At 41.7% G+C, this 23,072-nt stretch overlaps 1 protein-coding gene across 1 annotated transcript in view; it reads left to right on the top strand.

Moving 5' to 3' along the window:
• Positions 1 to 7,947: 7,947 nt before the first annotated feature.
• lonrf2 (LON peptidase N-terminal domain and ring finger 2) overlaps positions 7,948 to 23,072 on the top strand; it is a gene marked incomplete at both ends in the record, with an annotated part of 17,873 nt that continues 2,748 nt past the window's right edge. Inside the window, 10 exons of the mRNA XM_079230077.1 lie at positions 7,948 to 8,653; positions 13,553 to 13,671; positions 15,262 to 15,384; positions 15,707 to 15,835; positions 16,051 to 16,276; positions 16,434 to 16,533; positions 17,789 to 17,903; positions 19,183 to 19,304; positions 19,755 to 19,941; positions 20,023 to 20,157. Coding sequence (XP_079086203.1) covers positions 7,948 to 8,653; positions 13,553 to 13,671; positions 15,262 to 15,384; positions 15,707 to 15,835; positions 16,051 to 16,276; positions 16,434 to 16,533; positions 17,789 to 17,903; positions 19,183 to 19,304; positions 19,755 to 19,941; positions 20,023 to 20,157 — 1,962 coding nt within the window. The remainder of the gene's footprint in view (positions 8,654 to 13,552; positions 13,672 to 15,261; positions 15,385 to 15,706; positions 15,836 to 16,050; positions 16,277 to 16,433; positions 16,534 to 17,788; positions 17,904 to 19,182; positions 19,305 to 19,754; positions 19,942 to 20,022; positions 20,158 to 23,072) is intronic.

Here is a 23,072-nt window from a genome sequence, read left to right as displayed (position 1 = left end):
CTCCTGAGAGTCTGGAGGGAACAGAGTCCATCAAAGACTGCAGCCGCTTCAGCTGGAGCTCCATGGCCTCTATAGCCTGGTGTTTAATAAACCTGTATTATCATGTTTAATAAACCTGTATTATCATGTTTCATAAACCTGTATTATCATGTTTAATAAACCTGTATTATCATGTTTAATAAACCTGTATTATCATGTTAATAAACCTGTATTATCATGTTTAATAAACCTGTATTATCATGTTTAATAAACCTGTATTATCATGTTTAATAAACCTGTATTATCATGTTTTATAAACCTGTATTATCATGTTAATACACCTGTATTATCATGTTAATACACCTGTATTATCATGTTAATACACCTGTATTATCATGTTAATACACCTGTATTATCATGTTAATAAACCTCTATTATCATGTTAATACACCTGTATTATCATGTTTAATAAACCTGTATTATCATGTTTAATGAACCTGTATTATCATGTTTAATACACCTGTATTATCATGTATAATAAACCTGTATTATCATGTTTAATAAACCTGTATTATCATGTTTTATAAACCTGTATTATCATGTTAATACACCTGTATTATCATGTTAATAAACCTCTATTATCATGTTAATACACCTGTATTATCATGTTAATAAACCTCTATTATCATGTTAATACACCTGTATTATCATGTTTAATAAACCTGTATTATCATGTTAATAAACCTCTATTATCATGTTAATACACCTGTATTATCATGTTTAATAAACCTGTATTATCATGTTAATAAACCTCTATTATCATGTTAATACACCTGTATTATCATGTTTAATAAACCTGTATTATCATGTTTAATACACCTGTATTATCATGTTTCATAAACCTGTATTATCATGTTTCATAAACCTGTATTATCATGTTTTATAAACCTGTATCATCATGTTAATACACCTGTATTATCATGTTAATAAACCTGTATTATCATGTTAATACACCTGTATTATCATGTTTAATAAACCTGTATTATCATGTTAATAAACCTCTATTATGTTAATACACCTGTATTATCATGTTTAATAAACCTGTATTATCATGTTTAATAAACCTGTATTATCATGTTTAATGAACCTGTATTATCATGTTTAATGAACCTGTATTATCATGTTTAATAAACCTGTATTATCATGTTTAATGAACCTGTATTATCATGTTTAATAAACCTGTATTATCATGTTTTATAAACCTGTATTATCATGTTTTATAAACCTGTATTATCATGTTTAATAAACCTGTATTATCATGTTTTATAAACCTGTATTATCATGTTTAATAAACCTGTATTATCATGTTTAATGAACCTGTATTATCATGTTTAATAAACCTGTATTATCATGTTTAATAAACCTGTATTATCATGTTTTATAAACCTGTATTATCATGTTTTATAAACCTGTATTATCATGTTTAATAAACCTGTATTATCATGTTTTATAAACCTGTATTATCATGTTAATACACCTGTATTATCATGTTTTATAAACCTGTATTATCATGTTTTATAAACCTGTATTATCATGTTTAATAAACCTGTATTATCATGTTAATAAACCTGTATCATCATGTTTAATGAACCTGTATTATCATGTTTAATGAACCTGTATTATCATGTTTCATAAACCTGTATTATCATGTTTAATACACCTGTATTATCATGTTTCATAAACCTGTATTATCATGTTTAATGAACCTGTATTATCATGTTAATACACCTGTATTATCATGTTAATAAACCTGAATTATCATGTTAATACACCTGCATTATCATGTTAATAAACCTGTATTATCATGTTAATAAACCTGTATTATCATGTTTAATACACCTGTATTATCATGTTTAATAAACCTTTAGTATAATGTTATTAAACCTGTATTAACAATTTATTAAAAAAGATAACATTTTAAGTGTTTTAATTTATTATCACATTTATTCTTTCATTTATTTCTGTGATTCATATTTATATGTATTAATCTGTTCCCTGTATTTGTCTAACATTATTTAGTGTTTTTTATTTATTTGTATCTCTTTATTTTTCTCTATTGCATTTGCTTCTCTCTATATTTTCCCTTTATTTATTCTTGTATTTATTTATTTTATATTTCCACATTTTAAAAATGTTTTATTTTTATGCACTCCTATGACTCCATATTAATTGAACATGTGCTGAGGAAATACAACTTTTAAAAAATCATAATAATTTAAACAAAACAGGAGGGGTTGATTAATTCAGACAACTTGAATGAAGTCATTCTGTGTTTTAGAGAGCTGACATTGATTGATGAGTCAATATAGCAGAAGAAGACCTGTGGGTCCAAACAGAAGTCAGAGCGCCATCTGGTGGTTTAGCAGCTGCTCGCATGCTGCGACAATAAGTTACATATCATCTCTATGTGTGATGTGATGGTTCTAAACCAGAGACTTGAAGATGAGGAAGAAGGAACAATGGTGCAGAACCTTGTGCAGGTGGAGAACAGGAGAACAGGTGAACAGGTAAACAGGTGAGCAGGTGAACAGGTGAGCAGGTGAGCAGGTAAAAAGGTAAACAGGTGAGCAGGTGAACAGGTGAGCAGGTAAAAAGGTAAACAGGTGAGCAGGTGAACAGGTGAGCAGGTGAGCAGGTAAACAGGTGAGCAGGTGAACAGGTGAGCAGGTGAACAGGTGAGCAGGTGAGCAGGTGAACAGGTGAACAGGTGAACAGGTGAGCAGGTGAACAGGTGAGCAGGTGAACAGGTGAACAGGTGAGCAGGTGAACAGGTGAACAGGTGAACATGAAGATGTGGCGACAAAAAGGAGGAGACACATTCCACTGTTTGAATAAACAGAATATATGAACAATTTACAATTTGAAAAATCCCCAATAATTGAGGCGTATGTTGAGCATAACATGTATAAATATGATAAGGAATATATATAAAAAAAATATTGAAATAAAAAAATATTGAAATAAAAAATATAAAGTAATAAAAGAGAAGAAAGAATGGAAAGAAAACACTTTATGAGTCTTATTAGAAAAGGTGAAAAACTCTCAGGTGGTTATTATCTCTCTGTGTGTATACAACAGGAAATGGGAACATTGTTTTATTGTCCAACAGAACCCTGAATGAGGACACGTGTGTGTGTGTGTGTGTGTGTGTGTGTGTGTGTGTGTGTGTGTGTGTGTGTGTGTGTGTGTGTGTGTGTGAGTGAGTGTGTGTGTGTGTTTGTGTCAACTAGAGAAGCATTCACGTGTTGCTGCTCTCGTTATTCACCACAGACACACAATGAATATCATACTCACTGGAGCTGGAGGGCAGGTGTGTGTGTGTGTGTGTGTGTGTGTGTGTGTGTGTGTGTGTGTGTGTGTGTGTGTGTGTGTGTGTGTGTGTGTGTGTGTGTGTGCATGTTGCATGGTATCAGAGCCACGTGCCGGGCATGAAGGATGGTGTGAGGAGTTTCACTTATACAACTGTTCCTGCTGTTTAATACAGTTTTATAACTGGGTCAGGTTCTGGTGGACACCTGTCAATCACTGTGTAGCCCCGCCCTAAAGCATATTATTATGGTCTATTTGACTCTAAATAGTCAAACAGACCCAACACAACCATACATACACACCTCTGTGAATTCTTGGAGGAGGGAAAGAAAGGAAACCAGATCCCCTTAAATAAAAAAAGTAATATTGCTCCACATCTTTTAACATTTTAAGATGGAAATGGAGAAAAAACTAGGTCATAAAATTCTCATTTTAGAACGCCTGAATTTAGCGGACGAGCTATTCTGCAAACACCTGAGGCCAAAGTCTTCACGGAGCAGGTATGATGTGTGGCTTCCTCCTGCATGGAGACACATAACCCTGCTCTGAACAATACTAGTGTTGTCCAATGTTTGTGTGTGTGTGTGTGTGTGTGTGTGTGTGTGTAGAAGTGATACGCCGGATAGTTTGCATGAGTCGGGGGTAATCCTGAGGATTACAGCAGCTCAGGTGGGCGTCTGGATCTCCAGATTAAGAACACCTAAACCTTCAGATGCTGTGAGATGTAAATCTGTACAATAATAAGAACATTAAAGTGGAAATATAAAGAGGAATAAATAAAAGAATAAGTATATTTTTAAGAAAAACAGAAAATATGAGAAGGTACAAAAATAAAATACTAAATCAGTAAAAAATGTAGAAATAAAGAAAGTAATGATGAAAAGGAACAATATTAGGGGAATTAATAAGGGAACATAATGACAAATAAATTAATTACATTGTATAATATTAATTATCAGATCTTTAATTCATGGATTTAAAAAAACAACAAAAAAAATCATTTTTTGTATATTTATATACAGAAATGTAAGAAATGGGCTCATTTTTTGGCTAATTTTCCTGTAAATATCTGTGCAAATTTCAGTTTCCTGCTATTTTCTTTGGCTAAAGTAAATACATTTTAGGGCTATTTGAATAATTCCAAAAGGTATAATATACAGAGAACACGTGTGAGACCAGTTGAGAGGTTCATATAGCAGTATGTGTGTTACTGGTGTATTGGTTGATGATAGAACATTGGAGAGAACAAAGTTTCAGGATGAATTTCCTCTTTCAAATGATGCATCATCACCTATTTCAACTATTAAATATCACTATGTGTTATCAATGCAATGTGGTTGATATTTTGCTGATGTTGGCGGATTCTGCAGGTCGTAAGCTTTACAGAAAGGCGCGCTAATCATGTGTAGCATCAAGCTAGTGATATAAAAATGGATATTTCCTTGCACTTGGGGTGCTCTCTCTCGCTTTCAAGTCTTCTCAAGTCATACTTATGGTTTATCTTAATGTTGAACTGTGTTATAAACAAGTAAAATGGACTTATATGCTCTGCAGTGTTTTCTTGCTCTTTCACATCAGTGGCTCCGGCATCTATTCATCTATACATTTCTCTGATTGGCTTCTGCGTTTCTATTTAAAAGACAAACAAAATCTGTGTGGAAAATTAAACAAAACTCAAAGAATAGACGTTGGAAATGTGGGTCAGTCAGACGTGTTTCATAAGGTTGTTACCTCCATCACGCTGCTGCTGTTGCACAAGGTGTTATAGTGCAGGTTGTTACGTCGATTACACTGCTGCTGTTGCACAAGGTGTTAAAGTGCAGGTTGTTAGCTCCATCACGCTGCTGCTGTTGTACAAGGTGTTAAAGTGCAGGTTGTTACCTCCATCACGCTGCTGCTGTTGCACAAGGTGTTATAGTGCAGGTTGTTAGCTCCATCACGCTGCTGCTGTTGCACAAGGTGTTATAGTGCAGGTTGTTACCTCCATCACGCTGCTGCTGTTGCACAAGGTGTTATAGTGCAGGTTGTTACCTCCATCACGCTGCTGCTGTTGCACAAGGTGTTATAGTGCAGGTTGTTACCTCCATCACGCTGCTGCTGTTGCACAAGGTGTTATAGTGCAGGTTGTTACCTCCATCACGCTGCTGCTGTTGCACAAGGTGTTAAAGTGCAGGTTGTTAGCTCCATCACGCTGCTGCTGTTGCACAAGGCGTTATAGTGCAGGTGTGCACACGTTGGCTTGCACATGCCTGCACCTAGGTAAGCTGCCAGGCATGATGCTTTATCAGGACATTCATCTCTCTCTCTCTCACACACACACACACACACACACACACACACACACACACACACACACACACACCATGGTGTTATGATACTTCAGAGGCTCATACAGCATTTATACGTCTTTCAATTATGAAAATTACCAAGAGGGACGTTTTGCAGATTCATGAAATTATGTGGAGCATTTGTTTCTCAAATTGCCAATTATGAGCCGTATGTCAGAAACTGGGTGCCGACAGAACGCTGGTTGTGAGACGACGTGCTGTTTGACAAACGTGTGTGTTGACCTCAATAAAGACACACAGAGCGTCCTGACAAACAGCCTCAAAGGCTGATGATCGGTGATCGCAGCTGTTATGAAGACACAACCGATGATTTGATGACTTGATTTGATTGTCCTCAGTCGTGAAGTTGGGACCACTTTGTCTTCAACGAGTTCTCATGTTCGGTTTTGTGCCCCAGTTCTATAATCTACATATCTAGTAATCTAGTAAATACTCTGAATTCTGTGAAAACACACGACATGAATACGCAAGACAAGACTCACGGTGGAGCTTTATAGCTTTCACTGTTTCTGTTTGTAATCTCTGTTTTTAAAGGTGCTATATCATTTAAGTTATTATTATTATTATCATTATTTAGTCTTTATGTCAAATGTATTATTATTATTTCAGTTTTAAACTCTGTTTTCAAAGGTGCAATATAAATACTATTATTCTTATTATTGTTATTGTTATTACTGTTCCATTATCCAAACCACTTATCCTATTTTAGGGTCGCCACTATCTTATTTTATTTATTTATTTTAATTTATTAGTTTGTTCTCATTGCATCGGTTGTTTTGATTGTTTCATCTCTTGTCCTGTTTTATCAGGGTTTAAATTCTACTTTCGTCTTTTCTGCTCTTATTGGACCTCACTGTGGAGCTTTCTGTTATATTAGAGCTTTTAGCTCTATATATAAAAATGATCATGATTTTATTTGATGTGTTCGGTATTGATTGTTTTTATTGTTTAATCTATTGTCCTGCTTTATGAGTGTTTACCTCACTGTGGAGCTTTCTGTTATATTTGAGCTTTGCTTTGTCTGTCAAAGCACTTTGGAAACTCTGTTAATATTATCCCCTCCATTTATGTAAGAATAGAGATTAAATTCTGTTCACTATTCTATCTAAAGTCTGTATGTCCTCTTAGCTCGGTGCCCATGGTTACATAAAGTCCAAACATGAGGCCCCGGGCCCTGAATTGGGTCACAGAGACAGTACTTAAGAACCCAGGACTCTGAAACCAGGCTACTTGAGTATTTAGTATTTAATATATATATTTAATATTCTAACAACAGACTTGAAAAAAAAAAAACACTGCTTATATAAATGCATTACATAAAAAACAACGAATCAATCCCTCATCCGGGTCTCGGAGTAAAGCAGCAGACAGTGATAATTAAACACTTTTTTATTTGTAATTTAAAGGCATGTAACTGTGACATCACGCGTGGGTCCTTTTATTAAAATATAATAATAATTGTGATGTTGTTTATCTGAAGCAGAGAGAAAGTCCAGCACTTGTTGCCTTTTGGTGAAGTTACACAATATCTGGGGCGTCGCGTAAGCGCGAGTCCGTTAACGGGGGCCAATGGGAGCCCGCCTCGTGCGTCACGTGACGGACCCTCGCGCTCGCTTCAGCGAATGGGAACGCGAGAGCCCCCCCACCCCGCAGGAGCAGGAGGAGGAGGAAACCTCTTTAGTGGCTGGAAAAGCCAACTCGCGAGAAACAAGATGGAGACCTCCAGCGACTGATTTTATTCTATTTTCACCGGGCGGTTCTCGGTGTCGAAGACGGAGACTCCGCGAAGGAATTCAGTATAATACCCGGCTTTGCTTTTTATTATATTTTGGTATGGAGGAAGGAAGGACGTCGTCTGTGGATTCATACGAGCTGCGTCAGTTACTTCGTTAATCTTAGATAACCAGCCAGCTACGGGGTCTCCGATGTAAACGTCGGACCGGGAAATTAAGCTTCTTACTTGGTAATACGGGACCGGAAACGTGCTGCTGAATATATATTTGTTGTCTTAATACTGAGATATTATCTGGCAGGTTTATAGCCGATAGACGTCATCTGTGCCGGTGACGGCGGAGGAGAGGGAGGAGGAGTGCGGCTGTTTGCGGGGCTTCGACACGGACCAACGATGTCACAAACACGGGTTATTTTACCGGGGTTCGGGTCGTGTGACTCGGAGTTACCAACGTGAGAGACGAGGACTTCCAGAGAGCTTCAGTTAAGGATCTAGACCCCCCCCCCTTTTTTTAGCGACATGGAGACCGTAGGGAGGTCTCACCGGGGAGAGCTGCTCCTCCACCCGCTCTCCAGCCCGGGAGCCGCGGGGGTCTGCCCCGAAATGCTGGCGGTGGCAGAGGAGGCCACCCGGGCCGGGGACTTCGACCTGGCCGCGGAGATCTACCGCTCCCAGCTGGAGGACCTCCAGCAGCCGGACCGGGGCTTGTGTCTGAGGACGGCCGACTCCCTGACCCGCGCCGGGCGGATCTCCGAGGCCCTGGACTCGTACTGCGCGGCGGCTAGTTTGGGCACGCTGCGGCCGGAGGAGCTGCCGGTCTTGGTGGACACCATCGCTCGGACTCTGCGCGAGAAGGAGCTCGGCAACCCCGGGCCGCCGGGCAGCGACGGGGACTGCGCAGAGGACGACGCGTTGGACCTGTTCTCCTGCCGCCTGTGCAGGTGTCTCCTCCACGAGCCCACCACCGTGGAGTGCGGACACACGTTCTGCAAACGCTGCCTGGAGGACGACTCCGTGACGGAGTGCGCGCACTGCCAGCAGGCTTTATGCCGGAAGGACGGCCTGCCCAACGGCCGCCGGCTGGACGTGGTGCTCAGCGGGCTGCTGGACAAACTCTTCGCCACCGAGAGCAGAGCCAGGAGGTTCTGGATCGAAGGAGAGGTGCTGTGGAAGAACCACAACCTCCCGGGGGCCTTGGAGAAGTACAACGCCGCCGTAGATCTGGGTAAGACCACACAACCTCGTGTACGCAACATGCCCCAAAAACACTATTACTTTCTTGTGTTTTCATCCCAAACTAAAAGTATGTTTTGCACAGGTGACCTAGTTTTCAGTGTAGTTCCCCGTGGCACCGATAGGGGGCGCCCGCGCCCGAGGTCAGATGTAATGACGCACCGGCCTCGGTTACCTAAGAGGCACACACACTGATCTCCTGCTCCTGCACTGACACACACACAGACACACACACACACACACACACACACACACACACACACACACACACACACACACACACACACCCTGCTTCTGTCCTGCAGGGGTTAGCATAGAGCGGCCAAGAGGGAAGAGATGTAGCTCTGGAGCTAGCTTCTGTTTCCCCAGTATTCCCCAACATGCTTACATCACGCATTAGTATTTAGGTCCCCATTATTCCCCCTAATAACGTGTTATTTACATGCTTACATCATGCATTAGTATTTAGGTTTCCATTATTCCACCTAATAACGTGTTATTTACATGCTTACATCATGCATTAGTATTTAGGTTCCCATTATTCCCCTCAAAACGTACATGCTTACATCATGCATTAGTATTTAGGTCCCCATTATTCCCCCTAATAACGTGTTATTTACATGCTTACATCATGCATTTGTATTTAGGTTCCCATTATTCCCCTCAAAACGTACATGCTTACATCATGCATTAGTATTTAGGTTTCCATTATTCCACCTAATAACGTGTTATTTACATGCTTACATCATGCATTAGTATTTAGGTTCCCATTATTCCCCTCAAAACGTACATGCTTACATCATGCATTAGTATTTAGGTCCCCATTATTCCCCCTAATAACGTGTTATTTACATGCTTACATCATGCATTAGTATTTAGGTTCCCATTATTCCCCCTAATAACGAGTTATTTACATGCTTACATCATGCATTAGTATTTAGGTTCCCATTATTCCCCTCAAAACGTACATGCTTACATCATGCATTAGTATTTAGGTTTCCATTATTCCACCTAATAACGTGTTATTTACATGCTTACATCATGCATTAGTATTTAGGTTCATATTATTCCCCTCAAAACGTACATGCTTACATCATGCATTAGTATTTAGGTTTCCATTATTCCCCTCAAAACGTACATGCTTACATCATGCATTAGTATTTAGGTTCCCATTATTCCCCTCAAAACGTACATGCTTACATCATGCATTAGTATTTAGGTCCCCATTATTCCCCCTAATAACGTGTTATTTACATGCTTACATCATGCATTAGTATTTAGGTTCCCATTATTCCCCCTAATAACGAGTTATTTACATGCTTACATCATGCATTAGTATTTAGGTTCCCATTATTCCCCTCAAAACGTACATGCTTACATCATGCATTAGTATTTAGGTTTCCATTATTCCACCTAATAACGTGTTATTTACATGCTTACATGATGCATTAGTATTTAGGTTCCCATTATTCCCCCTAATAACGTGTTATTTACATGCTTACATCATGCATTAGTATTTAGGTTCCCATTATTCCACCTAATAACGTGTTATTTACATGCTTACATCATGCATTAGTATTTAGGTTCATATTATTCCCCTCAAAACGTACATGCTTACATCATGCATTAGTATTTAGGTTCCCATTATTCCCCCTAATAACGAGTTATTTACATGCTTACATCATGCATTAGTATTTAGGTTCCCATTATTCCCCTCAAAACGTACATGCTTACATCATGCATTAGTATTTAGGTTTCCATTATTCCACCTAATAACGTGTTATTTACATGCTTACATCATGCATTAGTATTTAGGTTCCCATTATTCCACCTAATAACGTGTTATTTACATGCTTACATCATGCATTAGTATTTAGGTTCATATTATTCCCCTCAAAACGTACATGCTTACATCATGCATTAGTATTTAGGTCCCCATTATTCCCCCTAATAACGTGTTATTTACATGCTTACATCATGTATTAGTATTTAGGTTCCCATTATTCCCCCTAATAACGAGTTATTTACATGCTTACATCATGCATTAGTATTTAGGTCCCCATTATTCCACCTAATAACGTGTTATTTACATGCTTACATCATGCATTAGTATTTAGGTTCCCATTATTCCCCTCAAAACGTACATGCTTACATCATGCATTAGTATTTAGGTTCCCATTATTCCACCTAATAACGTGTTATTTACATGCTTACATCATGCATTAGTATTTAGGTTCATATTATTCCCCTCAAAACGTACATGCTTACATCATGCATTAGTATTTAGGTTCCCATTATTCCCCCTAATAACGTGTTATTTACATGCTTACATCATGCATTAGTATTTAGGTTCCCATTATTCCCCTCAAAACGTACATGCTTACATCATGCATTAGTATTTAGGTCCCCATTATTCCACCTAATAACGTGTTATTTACATGCTTACATGATGCATTAGTATTTAGGTCCCCATTATTCCACCTAATAACGTGTTATTTACATGCTTACATCATGCATTAGTATTTAGGTTCCCATTATTCCACCTAATAACGTGTTATTTACATGCTTACATCATGCATTAGTATTTAGGTTCCCATTATTCCCCTCAAAACGTACATGCTTACATCATGCATTAGTATTTAGGTTTCCATTATTCCCCTCAAAACGTGGCATTTACATGCTTACATGATGCCTTGAGCCCAAACTCCTCCCCTTGCTGTATGTGTTTTATAAGCTGCTTTGTGGCTGTTGGATAACAGGGAAAAGTGAACCTACAGATCGCTCTGTTGGCAGCGGGTCGGGCCGAGTCTCACGTTGCGTAGTTTGAATCCTCACAGGAAGTTCAGACGACCTCTTTTTCCCTCTTCTGGCCTACATATCAGTAAAACAAAACGAATGAGTTTCCTGCGGTCCTTGACTAGCTTAAAGGGTGAAAGAGGCGCGGAGGTGTTCACATTCACAGAAATACATTCCAGTCTCTCATTTCGAGCGTTTCAAATGGCACATTTTCCGATAATTATTCCTAGATAAATATTGATTCATGCCGTCTGTCTAGAGAAGGACTCTGGGTGATTTTGAGTCTTCACAGCCTCCTCACTGCCAGGCAGTGTTTCCCCAACACATGCAGCAGGAGGCCTTGTGGGGTGATGCAGGATGAGAGCGACGGAAACACAGCTGCTTATCCAACCGCTGCCTTTTAGGCACAAAGGATGTGATTATGACTATTAGATTATGATTGAGGTTGTTTGTCTAATGTGTGCACCACCCGCCAAGACAACTTCCTCAAATGTGTTACATACCTGGCAAATACATGGTTAAGATTCTGATATTCCTTTATTAGTCCCGCAGTGGGGACATTTGCTGGATTACAGTAATAAATGCACAATAACACTATTTTTATATATATATATATATATATATATATATATATATATATATATATATATATATATATATATATATATATATATACACACACACACACACACACACAGACAGAATAACATGTATTTATATTGCACAGTGTAGGTATTTAAAGTGACCAAAGTGATTGAAGTGATTCTTTTTTTTAGATCTACTGCGAGCTCAGCTGGTTGTGCAGCCTGGCGGCAGCAGGAAGGAAGGCCAGGATGTGATGTAGTGATGGATGCTCCTGTGTTTGTGTCAGAAGAGTGAAACCAGTGGAATGAGTATGTTTTCCAACCAAGGCATGAACTAAAAAATCTAGAGGGATGCGTTTAATTAATGAGAGAACCAAAAAAAACATCTGGAGAAAACAAACCAGCAGAAGTGAAACGTCCCTCGTTGGTTTGTGGACTGATGCTCTGATGCCTCGATTACGGCCGCCGCCATGTTGTTGTCGTTGGAACCAGTGAACAGGAAGTGACCATATATGGACTGAGGAAGAGAGACTATACGTACAAACACATGAATGTTCTGGAAAACAAACCCGGCTCCACTTCCACTGGCAAACCCTGATTCAGCCTGTTTTCACAAGATCAAACCGGTTTCAGCTTGTTTATTGGAGCGGGCTGGAAACCTGATAATGGACCAGCCGGCTTGCCACTTATAGAATATCATTCCTAAAAAACAAACGGGGACACAACAGCCTTCAGTGATGGAAGCAGCTGTTCTCCAGGAGAGATGCTCCTTGTGTTTGTTGCTGCAGTCTCGCATGAAGCCCAATATTTTAGGGGCATATCAATATTGTGTTGTTTTGGTGGTGTTTGTGCAGCTTCTGCACCTTCTGTTCAGATGAGAGGTCCAAACCATATGTTTCTCAAATAACTTGCAATCCAAAGTTCCACCAATGATGTATTTAGTGGATAACTCTGAGTCACCAGGAAGGGAAGCGTAGAAACGCAGTGTTGTGATGTCAGCTGGTCTTTAAACACATCTGTCAGAGAAGAATAAGAAGGCGTGACCTCGCCTGAACCGCTGCACAGCTTCCTTTGCAGCCTCGTGCACCTTTTGAATGCACAAATGTGTTTATTAAATACCTACAATTATGTAACGATGCTCTCATCGGGCTCAAACTCTTGGTCCTGAAAAATAATCAGGACAGTCAGTATTTTTGAAAAGTGCATATAACGGTTATTAATATGTGCTGTTTATCATTGTGGCACACAAACTTGACCATGCAGTGCCTGTTGTATAACAAGATCATATAAATATATATATATATATATTTGTATTTATTTAGGTAATTGTCCGCTGACCCACATCTCTCCATGAGATGCGTTGCTCACGCGTTAAACACGTCTCCAGCTACTTGTTACGTCGTCGCTCTACTTCTGTGGACCTAGAAAAAACGGTCAGTCCCCTGGAGGTCTACCCACTGACCTGTGTGTGTGTGTGTGTGTGTGTGTGTGTGTGTGTGTGTGCTCTACAGCGCCCTCCTCAGGCAGACTTCTGTGTCAGCGGGTTGAGCTGCACATGGAGATGAGGAGCTTCGGGTCGGCCGTGCAGGACGGCAGCAGCCTCTGCAGGATGAGGCCTCTGTGGACGAAGGTGAGCCGCGGAACCACAACACGACGTTCTCCTGTTGCTCGTTCTATCCCAGATGTTCTGTTCACGAGCAGCAGAACGTTGTTCTAGAAGGTTCTGTTCACGAGCAGCAGAACGTTGTTCTAGAAGGTTCTGTTCACGAGCAGCAGAACGTTGTTCTGTACGCGGACACCTGCAGGAGAGTTCAGAATATACTGCCACTCAAATAAAGCAAACACACACATGCAGTAACACACACATGAACACGCAGTAACACAGACACAGACACACACATTAACACGCAATAACACACACACATGAACACGCAGTAACACAGACACAGACACACACATTAACACGCAATAACACACACACATGAACACGCAGTAACACAGACACACACACATGAACATGCAGTAACACAGACACACACATGAACATGCAGTAACACAGACACATGAACATGCAGTAACACAGACACAGACACACACATTAACACGCAGTAACACACACACATGAACACGCAGTAACACAGACACAGACACACACATTAACACGCAATAACACACACACATGAACACGCAGTAACACAGACACACACACATGAACATGCAGTAACACAGACACACACACATGAACATGCAGTAACACACACACATGAACACGCAGTAACACAGACACAGACACACACATTAACACGCAATAACACACACACATGAACACGCAGTAACACAGACACACACACATGAACATGCAGTAACACAGACACACACATGAACATGCAGTAACACAGACACATGAACATGCAGTAACACAGACACAGACACACACATTAACACGCAGTAACACACACACATGAACACGCAGTAACACAGACACAGACACACACATTAACACGCAATAACACACACACATGAACACGCAGTAACACAGACACACACACATGAACATGCAGTAACACAGACACACACACATGAACATGCAGTAACACAGACACAGACACACACATTAACACGCAGTAACACACACACATGAACACGCAGTAACGCACACTCAGAGAGACACAGACACACACATTTATTTTTTAGCTTTCACATATTTTGCGTTTCACTTTTTACATTTTAAATCAGTGGTGGTCAAACTTGTATTTATTGTTTACCAAATATATAATAATATAACAATAATAAATGTGTATTTTTCAACCAGTTACACTGACATACATTCTGTGTTTAGACCAGAAAATCACATGTGACAAATATTAATAACATGTAAGATTATGTTGTAAATCTCTAATATTAAGATAAACAAACAGAACAGAAGTTACGGGTTAAGATTGAGGTAATGTCACTAAATATAGTCGACATCTAAGATGTGTAATGTTCATAGAGTGAGATCTATTATATAAATATCTAAGGAGCAGTAGTTTGGCCACTTTAGATTTAACAGTTCAGATCTAAGATAAAGATAGCGATCAGTAAAATGACCTCCAGTCTACAGATGAACTGCTGACTTAGTTATTAATATTCCGTATGATTTAATTTGGTTTTGAGGTTGTGTACGTAATAAAAAGACAACAATCATCCCGCTCTTCACGCAGTATGTTGTGGGTTTCAGGCTCGCTGTCTCAAAGCCACGGCGCTGAGCGAGGCGGGCCGGCATGACGAGGCGCTGCAGGAGTACCTGATGTGTGCGGCGCTGAAGCCGGACTGGACCACCGTCAAGCTGCAGGCGCAGAAGGTGAAGCAGAACGAGGAGAAGATCTGTTGTTGCTGCCGTGTTGCTGCCGTGTTGCTGCCGTGTTGCTGCCGTGTTGCTGCCGTGTTGCTGACGTGTTGCTGCCGTGTTACTGCCGCGTTGCTGCCGCGTTGCTGCCGCGTTGCTGCCGCGTTGCTGCCGCGTTGCTGCCGTGTTGCTGCCGTGTTGCTGCCGCGTTGCTGCCGCGTTGCTGCCGCGTTGCTGCCGCGTTGCTGACGCGTTGCTGCCGTGTTGCTGCCGTGTTGCTGCCGCGTTGCTGCCGCGTTGCTGCCGTGTTGCTGACGTGTGTGGTTTCCTCCTGCAGGTCCTCAGCGAGGTCTTCTCCTCCGTCTTTGAGAACCAGGACATGCCGCTGCACCCACTGCAGGGGGGCGGAGCCTCACGCCTCATCAAGACCCCCACCCTGCTGAGGAGCCTGAGGCCGCTCACACAGGTACACACACACACACACACACACACACACACACACACACACACACACACACACACACACACAGACACTAGGAAACATCTTAAATGTGAAGACATTTCGTCTCATTTAAGGCATGATCATCATTTCATAATCGTTGGGCTCTGACAGGCTCTAATCTCTCTCTCTCTCTCTCTCTCTCTCTCTCTCTCTCTCTCTGTCTCTCTCTCTCTCTCTAGGGCTCAGAGTTCAGCGTGACCAAAACCCCCCTGCTGGACTCTTCTTCCTCGTCCTCCTCCTCGTCCTCCCCCTGTATCTCGACCCTCGCTGCCGCGCCGTGCGGCACCAAGAGCCTGGCCGGTGTCCTGGCCGCTCTGCCGGCGCCCCCCGGTGGCCTCAAGAGGAAGCACAGCGGGGACGGACCGTCGGGGGTCTTCATCCCTCCCTCCAAAGTGCTGCGACCCGGTAGGGCCACCTGAGCTCATCCTCAACACGACTTCACACTGAACCCTGAGAGTTCTTCCATGTTCACATGTTATTCTTCCTTCTTCTTGCCTTCACTCATATACAATTTACTCCACTGGATTCCACTTTAAGTCTGTGTGTTGTTGTTTCCCTGCAGACGTGGAGAGCAGCGCTCAGACGTCCTCGCCGTTTGGAGGACGCACGTTTCCTACCGAGCTGCTGGACAGCGGAGACATGGAGTGTTCCCTCTGCATGAGGTGACGACTCACACATACTTATGATTAAATACAGGGTTCATACGCTCATGGAAAACCTGGAAGAGTCATGTAAATGTGTTATATTCATGTGTTCATGTAAATGTGTTACATTCATGTGTTCATGTAAATGTGTTATATTCATGTGTTCATGTAAATGTGTTATATTCATGTGTTCATGTAAATGTGTTATATTCATGTGTTCATGTAAATGTGTTATATTCATGTGTTCATGTCGTTCATTTACGCTGAGTTTGAAATAATGAATATGCTTTTAAAAGAAAGACTCAAAATATAAGCAGGCATACATACAGGCATCTATATAAATGTTTATTCTTTTAATCAAACTATTGTCTCATTCATTTGAGTCATTTAAGGTTTACTGTATGCTTTGTGTTCTCATTGTTAGTTTAAATACTACATTTACTCACTTTTTACTGTTTACACCCAGACTTCACTAAATGTCTGTCATGACATTTGGTTTGAAGTCATGGACTCATTGGTCAGAATGTCTGAACCCTGAAATATAATATTTGTTTCAAGCAGCTGAAAATAGGAATATGAAACATTTTTATCAAACTTACATTTAAGGAATTATGCTTGACTGATTTATTATTTTACATAAAGAATAAATCATTTAACTCCTGCAGCACTGCAAAGAAACACTGTTCTAGTTCACATACGATACCTTTTAATTTAATATTCTTAATGTTCACTCTATCAACAGAAAGTCATTTAGTTTGAGTCACTGAACGTTTTAGTTGGTTTAAAGTCTCATTTCGTTTCATTCAAGTTGAATCAATGGAACGCTGTTTTAATTTGATGAAATCATAATTAAATTAAATGTTTCACTGATGCATAATGATAATAATGGATTATGCTGAAGGGGATCTCTCCCAGCTGGAGAACCTAGAAGAGAGAACCTTGAGGACCGACAGGATGAGGGTGCAGCTTTAGTCCTTAGTCTTTAGTCTTTAGTCCGTGAGCTTTGAGTCGTGTGTTCACGTGTTCTCCAGGTTGTTCATGTGTTCTCCAGGTTGTTCATGTGTTCATGTGTTCTCCAGGTCGTTCATGTGTTCTCCAGGTTGTTCACGTGTTCTGCGTGTTCTCCAGGTTGTTCATGTGTTCTGCGTGTTCTCCAGGTTGTTCACGTGTTCTGCGTGTTCTCCAGGTTGTTCATGTGTTCTGCGTGTTCTCCAGGTTGTTCATGTGTTCTGCGTGTTCTCCAGGTTGTTCATGTGTTCTGCGTGTTCTCCAGGTTGTTCTACGAGCCGGTGGCCACGCCCTGCGGACACACCTTCTGCCTGAAGTGTCTGGAGCGCTGCCTGGACCACAACTCCAACTGCCCGCTGTGCAAGGAGAACCTGTGTGAGGTACTGTACCACACACAGTCTCACACACACACACACACGGTAACACACACAGTAACAAGGAGAACCTGTGTGAGGTACTGTACCACACACAGTCTCACACACACACACACACGGTAACACACACAGTAACAAGGAGAACCTGTGTGAGGTACTGTACCACACACAGTCTCACACACACAGACACACGGTAACACACACAGTAACAAGGAGAACCTGTGTGAGGTACTGTACCACACACAGTCTCACACACACACACACACGGTAACACACACAGTAACAAGGAGAACCTGTGTGAGGTACTGTACCACACACAGTCTCACACACACACACACACGGTAACACACACAGTAACAAGGAGAACCTGTGTGAGGTACTGTACCACACACAGTCTCACACACACACACACACGGTAACACACACAGTAACAAGGAGAACCTGTGTGAGGTACTGTACCACACACAGTCTCACACACACAGACACACGGTAACACACACAGTAACAAGGAGAACCTGTGTGAGGTACTGTACCACACACAGTCTCACACACACACACACACACAGTAACACACACAGTAACAAGGAGAACCTGTGTGAGGTACTGTACCACACACAGTCTCACACACACACACACACGGTAACACACACAGTAACAAGGAGAACCTGTGTGAGGTACTGTACCACACACAGTCTCACACACACACACACACAGTAACACACACAGTAACAAGGAGAACCTGTGTGAGGTACTGTACCACACACAGTCTCTCACACACACACGGTAACACACACAGTAACAAGGAGAACCTGTGTGAGGTACTGTACCACACACAGTCTCACACACACACACACGGTAACACACACAGTAACAAGGAGAACCTGTGTGAGGTACTGTACCACACACAGTCTCACACACACACACACGGTAACACACACAGTAACAAGGAGAACCTGACTGAGATACTGTATTCAAACGCTGATAACTTTATTAATGTCCTGAATTAATGTTTTATGTATTAGTATGTTGACAGAAAGTTACGCAACATCAGTCTTTATTATTTATGGATGATTTGTCATCAATAAAACTTTCTGATTCCACTTTATTTATTTATTAAAGTTGAGATTTGCTCTCAGTTTCTCACAAAACAGATTACAAGCTTTCTCTATTTTCTGATGTTTTCATAAACAAAGTATTATTGGATATCTTGTCGGATTAAATGATAATAAGCATCTAGTGGGTAACTGTTGTACTGCATACTTATACGTGTGTGTTGTCATTGCAGTATCTGGCCACTAGGGGCTACAACAAGACCCTGCTGATGGAGGAAGTTCTGCTGCGTTACCTAGGAGACGAGCTGGCAGAGAGGAAGAAGATCCACGAAGAGGAGATGAAGGAGCTGTCCAAGTGAGAGAGAGAGAGACACACACACACACACACACACACACACACACACACCAGTTCACACGATACTGATTATCTACAAAGCGTCTCACTGCCAGAGGACAAAAGTGATGTCAATGTTTATTTTTTATTAAAGAGTGAAACTCAAACAACTTTGATAGGAAAAAACTTCTGATGTGGATTTTAAGTTTGAGTTTTACTCTTTATAGATCACATCCACAATCATATTGTGCATCAATATATGAAAAGAAATCACAAAAACATATACATTTTTATTTCTAAATCAAAAGCCAATCATCGTTATTTCCTCCGTAAAAACTAAAAATTATGTAAACTAGTGACACACACACACACACACACATACACACATACAGACACCCAACATGTCAGAATCAGAAATACTAGTATTTTGGTGAGAGCGTCCGTCTCAACAGCCACTTCCTGTCCCCGCAGCCTGAACCAGGAAGTGCCCATCTTCGTGTGCACCATGGCGTTCCCCACCATCACGTGTCCGCTGCACGTGTTCGAGCCGCGCTACCGCCTCATGATCCGCCGCTCCATGGAGACGGGAACCAAGCAGTTCGGCATGTGCATCGCAGACGAGCTCAAAGGGTTCGCCGACTACGGCTGCATGCTGGAGGTGAGTGTGTGTGTGTGTGTGTCTCTGCTGTGTGAAGTCATACCTCTGACATGTGACGCTGAGCTCAATCCGTTGTTTCAGGTGCGAGACGTGAAGTTTTTTCCTGACGGTCGCTCGGTGGTCGACACCATCGGCGTGTCGCGGTTCAAGGTCCTGAGTCACGGACAGAGAGACGGATACCACACGGCCAAGATCGAGTACCTGGAGGACAAGAAGGTGGGTTGTTGTTTAAACCGGGGTCCTCTGGTTGTATAGAAGTCTATGCTTCATGTGTTAAAGATGCATACAATCTCCTCTGTCCAATCAAATATGGTCACTCCTCATTCCCCGTTGACTCCCGTTGACTCCCAAAATGGCGCCTGTGACTGGCTGTGCCATGGCTCGTCTCCTGCTGTATAGTTTTTTAATGGTCATCTTTACAACATATGTGATCATCAGCCCGTATTTCAAATGGATGCGTCTCTGCGTTACGGATCTACGATAGGGACTCTCTGTTTCGTATCAAAGAGTCGATGGAGGGCTTGTTTGATACACGGGGCAGGTACAAACAGGCGTCCCCCTCTCCCGTTATCATCGACCCCGGGCAAAGTCCGCAAGAAATCGAGGAAAAGAGGCTCGCGTTCCGGAGTCCAGGTCAAGCGAAGACGCGCTGCAGCACGCCTGGGCTCTGCCAGCCTCGGCCATGGAGAACACGCAAGGTGTCTGCACCGGATCCCTCTCCTCAATGTGTGTGATAGCACATCCACGCTGCCGCCTGCTTGGACCACAACGAAAGCCCTGGAGCCTACACAGCGTTGGAGTAGTGGCCAGTGGCCTTCAGCGCCTCCATGCTCTTCCATATTTACACCGGTTTTGCCCACACGGTCCAGCTGGAGCCCACGTGACCGCTGGACATGCCTTCGACAAATCCCGCTGTGCTCCGCGGACAGTGCCCCCGTGACGTCGTCAGCTTTGCATATCGGCCTGTTGAATGCCCGGTCTACTGCAAATAAATCCTTCTCTCTGAATGATCTTTTCACAAGAGAAAAGTTGGATTTAAAGTGTCTTTCGGAGACATGGCAGAGAGAGGAAGAGTTTATTCATCTAAATGAACTTTGTTCTGCTGGCTGCTCTGCTGTCGGGAAGCCCCGCCCCTGTCGTCGTGGGGGGGGGTCTGGCTATTGTATACAGGGACAGTTGCACATGCAAAGTGACCCAGACCCAGGAATTCACTTCATTTGAGTCCCAGATGGTCAAGGTGGGTTCTTCAAATCCATTCTACTGTGTGTTAATCTATCGTCCTCCTGGTTCTGCTGCTGTGTTTTTGAAGGATTTTAGTGACTTTTTATCCTCCATAATAAAGTTGGATTCTGTTCTAATCCTTGGAGATTTGAACCTTCATGTTGATGACAGCTCATCTTCCTCCGCAAAGGAACGTTTAACTTTGACTGAAGTTTTTAATTTTGAGCAACATGTTTCTGAGCCCACACACCAAAAAGGCCATATTTTAGACTTGGTTTTTACGCTTGGCCAAGACATCTCAAATGTGTCTGTACAGGACGTCCATTTGAGTGATCATTGTCTTGTTTTGTTTGACCTACACTTCAGCCCTGAGCCTAAGCCCTTAGAAGTTAGGTCTCAGAGGCGTGTTATCTCTGCTAATACTGGAGACAGTTTTTCTGCTATGTTTGACCCTCTTCTGTTCATGGATTGCCTCAATGTGGACAATTTCATTCACTGTTTCACCAATCACTGTGTTAATATTCTGGATCAGGTGGCACCTGTTAAATCGAACTTGTCAATACAGAAAAAAGGGTGCTCTTGGGCAAATGAAGATACCCTAAGTCTGAAGAGACTATGCCGAAAGACTGAGCGTCTGTGGAAATCCACTAACCTTGAGGTGCACAGACTTTATCTCAGGGATCTTGTGTCCTCATACAATGAGATGGTGGAAAATGCCAGATCTGACTATATTCGTCAGCTGGTAGCAGTAAATAAGAAAAACCCTAAAGTGTTGTTTGACACGATCAATTTGCTTGTATGTCCTGCTGCTCCAATTACCCCTGTCTTTTGTGAAGCTGACAGCAATGCATTGTTGAGATTTTTCACTGACAAAATTAGGATGATCAAGGAGAAAATCCCTCCTCTTTCGTGTGGAGCCCCTGCTGTCATTGAGCCTCCAGCTTGTGGTCCTCATTTAAGTCTGTGACTCTTGCTGATATCTCGGCACTGGAGTCCAAGATGAAACCCTCCTCTTGCTCATCCGACGTCCTTCCGTGTAGACTCTTTGTGAAAGTGTTTGGTGTAATTGGCCCCTGGGTTACCAAAATGGTTAACCTCTCTCTTTCTACAGGTGTGTTTCCCAATACATTTAAGCATGCCATAGTGGAGCCGATACTTAAAAAGACAGGCTTGGACCCGACTGACCTCAGGACCCTGTTTCTCGTACCTGGCTTCCTGAGTTAGCGGCTAATTGTCAGGATCAGATGACGTAGGTCAGGCAGCTTCTTCCTCATTGATGAAGGAGCGATATTAGTTATATTAGTTTTATAGGGAGAGAGTTCTTCCAGATCTTCAGGATCCATCCTTTACATCATCATGACTTCCTGTACGCGGCGATATAGATTTTGCCGGCAAGAAATAATTTATTTAGAGAGCTTCTCGAGCCGCGGACATTGATCACCACAGACGCAGCTGATCGTCTCAGACACAGACTATCAGCCGCTGCATGCCGCTGTTCTTAAGTTTATTTAGCTCTTAAGAAACTTATGGATGTGTTAAAGCACTCATAATTATGACAGTGTTATTAGTAAACCATGCATATCATTATTGTAGAACATGATTAAGGCGATCGTGATGAGAATACATTGAATTTCTGATTATGAATAATACATACATACCGATCCGCCCATACACATATTCAAACTCCTAGTTATATGGTAATCTACACATACATGTATATACATATAGTACATGATTCATACGTGCATACAGTACATATATCCTCATAAGTATATATTTATTCGTAAATATAATCTGATTGATTTGGGCGATGAAGCACTTCAAATTAGCCGATACATTTTCTCAGCACTGACGCATTTAACTTGTCTGATATATTTGTGACGCTTATGTCTCGCAGAGGGGGCTTAGTT

Source organism: Taurulus bubalis, assembly GCF_910589615.1.
Source record: "Taurulus bubalis genome assembly, chromosome: 1".
Taxonomy (NCBI): Eukaryota; Metazoa; Chordata; class Actinopteri; order Perciformes; family Cottidae; genus Taurulus; species Taurulus bubalis.
This window is presented reverse-complemented; position numbering and strand designations above follow the sequence as displayed.